Raw genomic sequence first — 13,257 nt, 5'->3', positions numbered from 1 at the left:
TTTCACTTATTCCAAAGTGCTCCTTCCATTTTCACTACTAATAAGACACCTTAAGTGTGCAATTGGTTATGTATACTACTTTCATTTACTTGTTAATGACAATACTTATCTATGTATCACATGCATAATATACAAGCAATTGCAAACCTGTAATGACATGAGATTAGACCAATTCTAGTAGAGTTTTGGTGAGGGTCAAAGATATTGAACAAGTTTATGGTGAGAGAATTTGGATTAGGATTCTTCTTCAACAGTCACACAATGCTATGGAGATGGTGATTATAATACCCCTGCACTTATGAAAGACTTTTGGCTCAGTTGTTTCTTTAGTAATTTTCAAGTAACAAGTGCAATCAACATTTAGAAAGTTCCAAAGACAAGAATAGAAGAAAAAGTAAAATATGCTTTCTTTTTACTGTTATTCTTTCAGCACTAACAGAAAGTTTCTATAGCAATTCTATCTTATTTACATCACTAAAGTAAGTTCTTGAATGGTAACACAGTTGCAGCAAGTATATTATCAATGAACTTCAAACAACATAGACCAGTGAAACACCATCTACGAATTTTACCAATTCTTCATGGAAAAGACTCCCTTAATTCACCACAATAGTGGCCCCATAATCCATAGCTTTCCTAAATTGTAAAAGCCAATTAATAAAAAAATTTCTCTTTCCATTTTAGTTTTTATTTATTTGTTTTGAAGACGCATTTGGCTTAAATATAGTTAATAAACTTATATTTCAAAAAAGATTAAGTTCACTTAATAAAATCATATATTTTGACTCTTTTTCAAACCAGATGAAAAGGGATCATTTTTCACCATACTATCCAATATCTATTAACAAATATCCAAAAGATTTCCTTAATGTTAATAAATTTTTAAACATTAAAGTTACTCGTAGTATGCAAATTTAATTATGTTAATTTTACTCTATCTTCATGTCATAACTGGTACAACTTATGCCATAAATAACTTTTCAGTACAATATTTATAGGGAATGAGGTTCCATTTCTAGAGGTAGATATCACATAATGGATTCACAGAAAGAACAAACTTATGTTTTATGGCTAAAATATTATTTATGATTCAGGGAAAAACAATAACAACTTAAGAGTCCTGACAGAGAAGTAACTCACCAACTCAGTGCCTCAATACTATGACAAAGAGCTGAAGCTCTTCTAACTCTAAAAATAGGTTATAGGTTATAGCACTTTTATCATGAATTAATTCCAAATTCGAAGCAAATAAACAATATAGTTAAAACTGCTGCATCCAGTACAACAGGATTCTATTTTACCAATTTGATAGTGATTGTTGAACCAAAAAAATCCATAGAAGTGGAAAGGAAGTAGCAGTATCAATATTTTTCATATATGGAGAATGTATATCTGCTACATTTCAGATAACCAAAATGTAGAATTCCACATTTTTCACTATTATTGAATTAAGTTTTCAATTTTTAGATAATAAATAGTGTGAGCTTTTCATTCTTATGTTGGAGATGTGGTGTTCTTTCAATATGCTCAACTCAAAACAAATTGAAACTAAAAACCAAAAAAAAAATGGCAAAGTAACAGATCCAAACCCAAAACGTGAAAGATAGATTCAGATGTTAAGATAAAGAGAATTGAACTATTACCTTGCACTATGACTCAAAAGTTGGAGCCTCAGCAAGGAGTTTTGAATCTAAGAAATATTGAATGGGCACCTCGCAAGAAGCTTTGAATCTGAGAAGTATTGGAGGAGGAGCAACCTGTGAAATACGAGAATAGACAATTTAGGAATTAGGGTTCATGAAATCTATAGCATTAGCCACTTACATCTATGTATGATTTAGAGAAAGGGGATTAAGGTTCTTGGTATTTTAGAGAATAGAGACAAGGTTCTTACGAGAGAAAGAAGATTAACGTGAAGTATTTCAGGGTCATGGCCAACCCATGGATAACCCAATCCTGACCTGTATATTTTGGACTATATAATTTAGGGCTTAATCGTTATTTTTTAATTAACACAGGGTCAAGGTTGGATGATTTTTTTCAAGGCTGGGTAGGGCTAGGTCTTGGGCTATAATCTTGTTTAAAAGCTTTACAGAGAATTGAACATTTTTCCTATAAGTCCTCGCTTGAGCGACTTAGCTCACTTGGGCGAGATCTCTACTCGCCTGAGCAAGCTCACTCTCACCTGGGCAAGGTGATAGTTGGGCCAATTCTATCCTATCTTACTTGAGGGAGAATCATCTTACTTGAGTGAGATTACCCTAAAAACATGTGATTTTGAGTGCTTAGTCTCGCTTGAGCAAGACCTACTTTGCTTGAGCAAGATCTCCTACACCAAAACCCTAATAAACATTATTCCATTCAATTTAAAACACACTCCAATACCACCCAATATTAAAATAAATATCAAACAATATATAAATGAAAAAGAGGGTTTTACACAGACAGTTTTGTTCACCTCTTTGTGCTTTACTTTCTTTGAAATTATGAGTCCCAAAAAAAATAGGTTATGTAATGCCTAAGAACAAAGGTTGCTTTTGCATGTATAAGCTACCAATTTTGAATATTGTTTTAAAAATGAATGGAATCAACCATCTCTCATAAGTTACTATTTTAACAATTTGCATACATAATTTGTGATACTTAGTCGATCAACTGTATTATAATTTAACAACTTATCTTATGCTTTGAAAATATAACATAAAAGACAGTTAATTAAAAATAATTACTATTTACATGTTAAAAACAACTATGAGATCCACTAAAAGTTAAAAAGAAACTATTGTTGACTCTAACAACTATGAAATTATTGAATTGCTCTCCAATATTTAGTCGTTGCTATTAGAGTTACTTATTATATTGTTCATGAATATGAATCTTTCCTTAATTAAAAATTTTCCAATAGAAAGCAAGTATAAACCTTAATAAAAATTTCATCTTCTTATATTATTTTATGAGAGAAATGCTAACAATATACTCTAACACTCTTAACTACTGCCTACAATTTATTAAAAATTACAAAAATCATATTAATCTTATTCTTACTTCTAAATTTTAATGTTTCTCTCTTATACTTTTGTGGTTTTTAATAAATTTTAACTAATAATCAAAAGTGTTTTAAAAAATTGTCTTGCTAATATTTTTCTCCCTTACAAATAGGAAGAAATTCAAATCGTTAACAATCTTGTGTAATCCTCCATGAGAAAGGAAAGAAGCACTGTTACCTTCAAATAGTCCTTAGTCCTTGACGTATGAAAGATCATTGTATTTGTTATTCATTTTATAGTGGAGGTTATTTTTGGACTAAGTCTCATAGTGTTTCTCTTCTCATATTAAGGAGCTTTTCACATTAAAATCTTGCTGTACATCTCTGATTTATTTTCCTGTTTTTTATCCGCATCTCAGTGCCCATTTTGGGTCTCACAAAGAAGGGAAATCCTGTCCCATTTTTCCCAAGAGCGCAACCACCGTTAAAGTTCTACTACAATATTACTTTTCACACCATGAAGTAACTATCCACAAATGCACAGGTTAGGACAATGTTTTCTTAGGTAAGACTGCTATCATACACAGTAAGGTAACCTTGGATTTCATCTATGCCCAAAACGGGCGGTACATAAGAGAGAAATTAAACTTTATGGTACTTGTACTTTTGCTCTAAATTGAATCTAGAGATATGGTGGTTAAACCCACTGAGCACTAAGGTCCTTACAGCTTCAACTCCTTGCTCCAATGAAGCATCGATCTTCATCATTAAACAAAAGAAAAAAAAAAGTTGACGTCAAATTTCAAATAAGAAAAAAGGGTACGCAATTTGTAATTATAAAATTATGCCACAAATATCAGTCTTAATATTATTCCCAATACTTTTGCATTTCTTTCTCATATTCTCCAATGTAGTTATAGTCAGATTTGTTTCTCATAACACATGTAAACTGTGAAGTATTTCATAAGTAGTATAAGCAGAAAAGCACCATGGAACAATACGAGAAAAAACTGCTTTTGTTTGATTATAGCCAAATTTGTTACGACTCAAATCTATAACTACAATAAAAAATAAACTATAAGTTTCTCTAACACTACTAATAAAATCAATAAATTATCATAACACACATGAAAACTATGAAGTATTTCACAACCTGTATAAGCAGAAAATGCGGTTCATAAAAGAGGTAAACCATTTCACGGTAGAAGACTAGAAGGTATAACACTATAACCTGCTTACGCTCCACTGAACTGAACTTCTGTAGAAGATATGCTTTTACATCCATATTTCCCGGAGGATTTCCGATTCCTAAAAACAGGTTTGAAATATAGTACTGCTGGAACAACTGAAGAGACCATACCAACTCATAAAGTGACAATAAATAAGGAACTAACCGATAGAAAGTCGAGGAAAATAACGGGAACCATCCAAATGAGACATCACATTTTTCAATCTGTAACAATCTAACATCAGTCATAGAATTCATGTTTTCCCAGTACAAAAGGGCAAATAAAGAGAAATGCACTGCCACTTTCCATAATAAGTTAAAAAAATATGCAAATAAGGCACGACAGTCTTCACCACTAAAAAAATTGAGACCTACAATACTACATGTTACAAATTGGAAAATTCAAATCGTTATCCTGATTTAAAGAAGATAGAAAATTCATTTTAACAAGGTTGTTAATCAAGGTAAATTCAAACAGGAGAATTATATATGGAGTGAAAGCAACTAGTGCTAAAGCCATACCCACAAACCATCCTCATCATTAGAAGTTAAAAGAATCTTAATGGCCTTTCTATCCACCTTATTTGCCACATTAATGCATCCTAGAAACCCCAACCCTAAAAATGAATATCTTTATTCATTTCTGTCTTACATCTCTAAGTTTATAGAAAGTCTGTTTAATGTATAACAATTCATAAAGTTAGGATTTTATTCACTAAGAACTCATACAATTCTTCCTTTAACATCATATTTTGTTCTGATGTATAAAAAAAGTGTTACGAACATGATATTTTAAATCCAACAAGCATTACCCACTGTGATGTCCATGTCCACCTTTAGGCAGAAGCCTTAGAACACCACTTGGAAGGCTCATTTCATCATAAACCTACATAAAAATTTCCACAAACTTATGGCCAAAAGAAAAATAACACTAACTATTTTTAAAAAAAATGAATAAGGTAAGATATACAAACTAGTAGGATATGACGCAAAGGTATTCGGTAATACAAAGCAAGTGGCCTGACCTTCAAGAATAAAACAAATAAGATAAAATCAGGAACAGAGAAGAGTAACAGAAAAAGTGACAGATCAGAGACTATAAATTTTTGTAAATAAAAATGTCATATCAATATGTCAAGTATAATCATTCAATTAGATAGTTGATCTATAATCAGTTTCCATAAGGGTGTGTGCATGTGATTTATTGTAGAATATCTAGCTATTATGTATGATGAAGACTAACTGATTCCCCACTAAAATTCATGTATGTTTGGGGCTTTGCCACCAAAACCGGTACTTCTCCTATAGAACCTGTATTATTCACAGAATAAAATATAAGTCAATGTTACAGTAGCCATGCATATGAATCAGTAATTGGAAAAAAGAGTATGAGAAAAAACATAATAAATAATGCTAGCACATGAGGCACCTATTCCAATCAAGGCCTTTGACTGTATTGTGTTCATTGGAATTCCTTCTGCTTGAGAAATGCTATCAATTATTTCAAATCCAACCTAACAGTGAGAATGCCATAAAGTTCATGAGAATCATGACAAATAGAAATGGATTCTAGCAATTCCATAAATGAGTGAATAATTACATTGTGCCTAGTGCCATGATATTTGTTTCCAGGGTTACCCAAGCCAACAATGAGCCAAGGAGTATATTCCACTTTAGTTCCAATGTTTGCATTTGGTATCGAACAGCAAACAGATAACGTTTTAACCAAAGGCTTTGTTAAAGAACAAGGATAATTAAGGTTCCTATGATAGGTTAAGCAAAAGCTAGGGGCAGATGCTGTCTGCAACATTGATCTGTTGAAAAATGAAGAGGATATACAATGAATAAGAAACATCTTGTTAAAATGTCACACTTTGTCTAGAAACCAGAATACTACTTATAAGACTTGGGCAATCCTTGCCCTCTGGGCTAGCTTTGGCTGTGAGTTAAACCCAATCCATTTCTAATACATCTCATTGTATAATTGAAAACAATAACAACAACAACTAAGCCATATCCCATACATTGGCCTATCAAAACCAAACTTCTAGTACACCATTTAGAACCTCAAAATTACACCTCATGTAAGTATTCATAAACAAAGATAATTGAGCTACAAAAGACAAATATGTGATTGGAAATGCATTTAGGGAAAAATTTCTAGCTGATTGCAAGAATATTAACCATCCAAGCAAATATGATAAAATCAACAACATACAGTTGTTACAAACCCAGGAAAGAGTAAAGAGAAATTGATAGAAACAAGCCATTAAGACTACGGCGTTTTAGGTATTGAGGGATGACACTTTGAAATTGAATTAATATTCTGTTGACATTGTGACGTGTTACAATTTAACGTAGTGTTTATGGAACCTAAAATATTCTAACACGCTATCTAGATATTATTGGATACTCTAAATAATTCTAAGAATACATAGAAATGATCAATATATTATTGAATATTTTCACGTATTCTAATACAAGCAATGAAATTGAACAGTTTTATTGAGAACAGCAGAGTGATGTCTCCTCCAAGGGTTACCCTTTCACAACTGAGCTAAATGCTCAGAATAAAACAACTAAAAAATCTGAATGAATATTCTTCCTTGCATCCTGCTATTTATTTATTTATCACACTTAAACCCTCCAAAATATTTGAACTACCTACCTTTTCCCTCCTAACAGAAGCATATTAACTATCAAATTACAGTTCAGTTCAGTTCAATTTTAGAAGTAAAAAAAAGTTTAAAACTGAAATTGATTTATGAGAGGAAATACGAGTTCACATTTCACAAGGACAACCAAATTGACCAAGTCAGCAGTGATAGTAAATTACATACAAGGAATCATAAAGGAAAAGAAACACACCTCAAAGTTTATATTATATAAATGGTGATAAATTTATCCAACTTTATCTTGACATAACAAAAGTTAACAACTAGCACAACAAAAATCTAGAAACATTCCATAAATGAGAAGTCAAAGATGACTTAAAAATAATTATCTAGTACATCTTATCCATTTCGCTCCTGATTAAGGGGAAGGCTGCCTAATACCCTCAATTTCAAGACCACAGAATAATTCTGTTTGCATATTCTGGGACCAGAGATTCATAGGTCTATCCTACACGATGTACAGCATACTAAATACCAGCAAACAAAAGTTGAAGTGATTGAAATTGTTATTACTAAGAAAAACCAATAAGGAAGTGCTTGAATATATACTAGAGGCTTATGCTTACATCACTTAATATCAGTTCTGTAAGCCGAAACTGATCTGCAATGCCTCCCTAAAGGGCCTAAACCACTATGCAAACAGAAGAAAGAAAAAGAAAAAGATAAAATTAATTGAAGCTTCATAAATGAGATTCTTTTAACAATAAAAAGATGGCATAAATAGAGACCACAGTATTAAAATTCAAATAATTCTTTTGAAGTACTATAAATTTCTACCAAAAATCCTAGCTATCTTATATTTGAGAAGCTAAAGCATGAAAGAAAGGTTCTGTAAAACAGGAAATACATCGTGTCCAGCTACTTGGGAAGCACGTTAATTTACAAAATGTTTCACTGTTACAAAGGAACAAACAAGGAAAAAAAAAAGTGTCCAAGTTAAGAGCAAGAATTAGCATTTGAGCACACACTGATTCTGCATTATATATGCACAAATATCAAATGTAGGTTTTAAAAATAGCGGTCCAAAATCCACAATTGCTGCTGCAACAACAATGTTTTTGGACGCAATCGCAATTAACGATGATATTTAGTTAGGGCAGAGGTTTGCAGCATTTGAAAACCACAATCTATATACTCTTAGAAAAGGATCCAAATGAATGCGAACCAATATGCTTTGATTCAACAAACTATGACGCCTCCAGAAGACGGATTACGAAGGTGCTGTCGAACGACCCTTGGTGAGTGTGTTTCGGTTTCATTTGGCCATTTGGGGCTGTATGGAGTTTATTCAAAATCAAACCTCGTGTTTGGATTCTTTCAGTTCTATCTTCCAACTTACAATTTTATTTTATTTTTTCGCTGTGTCTGCAAATTATAACTTTATAATTTAAATTTTTTTAACCTTTTATTTATATATAATATAAGCATTTTTCTTAAATTTGTTACGTATTTTTTAAAATAATTATTAAAATTCTTTTGTTCTAAAAAAATTATTACAATTCTTGTAATTTGTTATTTTATTTATTTTATTGAATAATTGAATTTTTTAATATTTTGAGTCTTTAAAATTTTGCTTTTGTAACATAGCAATTTTATAAAAAAGAAATTGAAAGAGGAATTCAAATATAATACATGAAAAATCAAAAGATAATAGAATTCATAAATAGTAAAAGATAATAAATATTATGTACATAAAAAATATTTTTTGAATTTATTAAAAAATAATAATTTAGATTTTTGTCATGTGATATATGTATTGGCTGAGAGTAGTCTGACACTTATATTTAGGTTAAATTTTTTGCGACACTTGTTTGTTGGTAGGTTAAATTCTAAGATTTTACAATGTCTTTGTTTGAGACTTATATTTCAGTTGAATTTTTTGTGACACTTGTGTGTTGATAGGTTGAATTCCAACACTTTACAATATAGTTAAAGAAGATTACACTCTTTTATCCACCAGTTTTTATCCAATTTAAAGTGTATATATGTAGATGTCATGGTGTGTATTGGTTTAGCAAAATCTAAAAAAAGTTGAATTTGTAGAAGGAGTTGAAGGTTAGAAGTTTTTAATTTTGCAATTAAGTTTTAAATAATGATATTAATATTATTATGAATTTATGAAATAAAAAATATTTGTTGTGCTATGATAATTTATTAGTGTAAGTATAATATTAAAAAATGTAAATATAAATTTCTTGTAATTTAATGTTCTTGTAATTTTTTTTCTATTAGTATTTGTTTAAGTAGTTAATTTATTTTCGTAATATTATTTTTGTATTATTTTTTTTTAATTTGATATGCAGGATGACTGAAAATTGTGATTATTTTATATTGGAATAGAAGAGTGTACGAAAAAATAAAGGTATAATATTTGAAGGAAATAAGAAGATGATTAAGATAACATGTGGAATTACTTTCAAGATGTTAAAAAAAAGATACATACAAAATTAAGATTATGCAGCAGTAATATAATTTTTAGATTAATTTCACGAACTTTAGTTGATGTAAGGAGTGAAAGCCACATAATTTTAGATATATGTAATGATGAAAATATTGACTGCATGATAAGTGCATGTCAACAACGACATCAAAGAAATGTAGTTGAATTATATGTAGATATTGCAATTAGTGAAACTTATTTTATTGTACAATCGTTAGGTTTAAATTTATCACTTCCACCTGTTAATGTTAGTGACAATGAAGAAAACTATGCAACTGGAAGATATTTCAAATTTAGTAATTTATTAATAAACATGTGTTGTTTGCATCTACAAATGAAGAAGATGACTATGAAGATAAACGAGAAATTCCTTTAGATAGTTCTTCTAATACTGATTTGGATGATGGTTTTGATTCAATGATCAATATTCCAAATATTAAAAGAAATAATGATATCCAACGACAATCAATAGGTATACTTTAATATAATAAATTAATTGTGAAAATTTTTTAACTAACATTGTAAGAATTTAATACAAATTCTTTAACACCTTTGTCAAATATAAGTTCACATTACACTACTATTAATAGAGAACATCTTGATCAAGAATTAGATTTTTCTGAGTTGCATTTGTCATAATCATATATACAAGGAGATACATTGGACAACTCTTTAACTCTAAAGAGGAGGTTAAAATGGTGATAAAGCATTATGCAATAAGGAAACATCAAACAATTTTTGTGGTTGAGTCAAAAGTAACAACTCATTTTGTGAAGTGTGAATCATAATTCCGGTGTCCTTGGAAAGTAAGAGCATTGTTGCCCAAAAATACAAATAAGTGAAAAATTACGAAATAGAGTGGTACGCATACATGTTTAAATACTATGATTTCTCAAGATCACAAAAAGTTGGATTCAAATTTTATTTGTTCATGCATTCTTGGTACGTGAATTTCAATTGATTTTATTTTTGTTTGTTTTTTTAAATGATGTTTAAATGACCATTAGTTGAGACACATTGTTTATTTTTATTGACAGGTATGGTCAAACAAGAAAGTTTCATTAATCCAAGAGAGAATAACTGGGCAATTTAGATATTCAATTTCATACAAAAAAGCTTGGAAAGCAAAACAAAAAATAATTGTGACAATATTTGGTGATTGAGATGAATCATATGCAACATTGTCAAAATGGTTAGAATACATGCAATTACATGCTCCTGGGTCAGTTTACAAAATTGAGACCAATGATTATGTTAGAGGCAATGTAGTGGATAATAGATTCAGATTTCAGAGTCTTTCATCGATTATTTTGGTCATTTAGGCAATGTCATGAAGCCTTCAAGTTCTATAAGCCTATAATACAAGTAAACGATACCTTTTTGTATGGTAAGTACAAGCAAACATTACTAATTGCTATAATTCAAGATAGCAATAATAGTGTGCTTCCTATAACGTTTGTCATTGTAGAAGGAGAAATATTATCAGCATGGAAATGGTTCTTAGCAATGATTCGTCTAAATGTTACTGAGAAGAGTGAAATTTGTTTGATATTTAATCGCCATCAAAGTACTAAAGGTGTTGTGTTTAAACCACACATTGGGTGGCAATCTCCTAATGTTTACCATGTTTATTGTATTCGTCTCATTGCAAATAATTTCAATAGAAGATTCAAAAATACCACCTTGAAGAGTATGCTCATCAAGTCAGGTAAGTTTTTTTGTAACATTTGTGTATTTGGATTAATTAATCAATATATATATGTGGACACCATTAACCCTATAAACTCTTTCAATATAGCATATACACCCTGCAAGCAAAGATTTGAAGCAAAGCTTAATACATTTTGTTTCCATTCTCCCAAAATTAAATTTTGGATTGACAACATATCAAAGGAAAAGTGCAGTTTGGCTTATGATGATGAAGGGCAACATTTTAGGCACATGATTACTAATTTGTTAGAGTCAATCAATAAAGTTTTAAAAGGGTAAGAAATCTTCCAATTACTGTCCTAGTCAATAAGGTTTTAGAACATAATAAATGACATGAACAATGGTAGAAAATATTGTCATAAATTAATTGAAGCTATAGAAAAAAAAAATCAAAAAGAAACATCTTCACATGAGGTTCAACGTTATGAAATACAAATAACAAGGTTTAAGGTTGAAGAAGCTTTTAACTGGCCTTCCATCAATACGAAGACCCATCTGAATAGTAATGTCTTAAAGAGTAATAGTACACTCTTTAGGAGGCATGTGAAACGTATGAGTCTTTGGTCTCTATCTTTCCACCAAAATTGTAATCAACTAGTGGTCAATAGAAATACTAGCCAACTATGCAACTCTCACAAATCCTGTCAGTGTCAAATGAGGAAGAATCTTTACTGGAACTCACTCCATGCTAGCAGATATGAAGTGACCTCTCCTCACTCTCAAAATTGAGTATTCATGTCAGTGCCAGTGTCAAATGAAAAAGAATCTTTACTGGAACTCCCTCCATGCTAGCAGATATGAAGTGACTTCTCCTCACTCTCAAAATTGAGTATTCATGTCCATCCCAAATATGCTCTGTAATATGAATAAACTTATTACGCAATAATGAATTATCCGTAGGGCTAGGATTTAAAACTCTATTACGAGACGAAAATGATGCCATTTGAAATGTGTTTAAACAAGTAAACCATAAACTTCATATTTTTAATGTAAGCAACAAAAATTAACAAAAATAATTTCATTTTATTATTAAACAAATTCTACCTTAAATAGAGTCTATCAATTATTGTATTAACAAAAATAACTCTTTTACTAAATTTACCTATAATTAGTATTCTTACAACATATATTTCAATCACAGTGACTTATAACAGCTTACAAAAAAATTATATATTAAAAATATCATTATAAAAAATTTATTTATTTAAATTTTTACTAAGGTAATCAACTATTAAAATTTTGTTACACTTAAATTAATAGTTTTAACACATAATTTTATTATTATTAATCTAAATCATATAAACAACTGCAAACTTTTTATAAGATTTAAATTTCTAAATTACTAATTATCTAATTTATTTAATTTTCAGTATTTTATATTTTAAATTAAATATTTCAAATTTATTTATTACTAACTTAATCTCCTTAATGTTTTTTCACTTAATTTCTTATTCTTTTACTCTTTAATTTTTTAAAATAATCTAATTTATAATTAAATGATGACTAATTTTGTTTCTATCTTTCAGAATTTTAAATTATTTACTATTTTTTAATTATGTGACAAATTATTTTTAATTATTTTTTTTACAAATTTAACAACTGCAGTTTTTTTAACAATGTAAATTTTTTAATTAACATATTTCTTTATTTATTAATACAAATATTTATTTATTTATTTTATTAATCTAGCAACAATCACATGTAACTCTAATTCATATATATATATATATATAATTTAATTATTTAAATATTTCTCAATTAATTTATATTTATATATGTTTAAACCATAGTTATTTTAACATAATAATATTTACAATACTAAATAGTATCAATATTATTTTTACTTTTAAATATAATTTTTTACCTAAAAAAATAAAAATATTATAAAATTTATAATATATATTTTAACTATATAGCTGATAATTGTAGTTTAAAAATATAAATTTCTATTTTTCTAATATCCTATTTCTTATATTTCTATTTTTCTATTTTCCTATTTTCTACATGCAAATAATTTCAAAAAAATTAAATATTTATTTACAATACTAAATAATATCAGCATTATTTTTACTTTTAAATACAATTTTCAATCTAAGAAAACAAAAATATTATAAACTTTATAATATTTATTTTAATTATATATCTGATAATTCTAATTTAATATAAATTTCTATTTTCCTATTATCCTATTTTCCTAATTTTCTATTTTCGTATTTTC

The 13,257-nt window shown here is 29.0% G+C and overlaps 1 protein-coding gene across 4 annotated transcripts; it reads right to left on the bottom strand.

Moving 5' to 3' along the window:
• Positions 1 to 3,535: 3,535 nt before the first annotated feature.
• LOC113869286 (chloroplastic group IIB intron splicing facilitator CRS2-B, chloroplastic-like) lies at positions 3,536 to 8,218 on the bottom strand. 4 transcript variants are annotated; one of them, XM_027505533.1, is made up of 10 exons: positions 8,055 to 8,218; positions 7,456 to 7,520; positions 5,815 to 6,028; positions 5,644 to 5,728; positions 5,458 to 5,525; positions 5,189 to 5,239; positions 5,027 to 5,100; positions 4,381 to 4,439; positions 4,218 to 4,294; positions 3,571 to 3,745 (listed from the first exon to the last, which is right to left on the bottom strand). In XM_027505533.1, the coding sequence occupies exons 3-10, from the start codon at positions 6,022 to 6,024 to the stop codon at positions 3,629 to 3,631; spliced, it is 741 nt and encodes a 246-aa protein (XP_027361334.1). In that variant the 5' UTR covers positions 6,025 to 6,028; positions 7,456 to 7,520; positions 8,055 to 8,218; the 3' UTR covers positions 3,571 to 3,628. The 4 variants fall into 4 exon arrangements, with proteins under 4 accessions (XP_027361333.1, XP_027361335.1, XP_027361334.1 ...); XM_027505534.1 differs by lacking the exon at positions 7,456 to 7,520 and having other exon boundaries at positions 3,552 to 3,745; XM_027505532.1 differs by having other exon boundaries at positions 3,536 to 3,745; positions 5,815 to 8,218.
• Positions 8,219 to 13,257: the final 5,039 nt, after the last annotated feature.

The sequence above is a fragment of the Abrus precatorius genome, unplaced genomic scaffold, assembly GCF_003935025.1.
Source record: "Abrus precatorius isolate BTA unplaced genomic scaffold, Abrus_2018 Scaffold6, whole genome shotgun sequence".
In the NCBI taxonomy this organism is placed as follows: domain Eukaryota; kingdom Viridiplantae; phylum Streptophyta; class Magnoliopsida; order Fabales; family Fabaceae; genus Abrus; species Abrus precatorius.
This window is presented reverse-complemented; position numbering and strand designations above follow the sequence as displayed.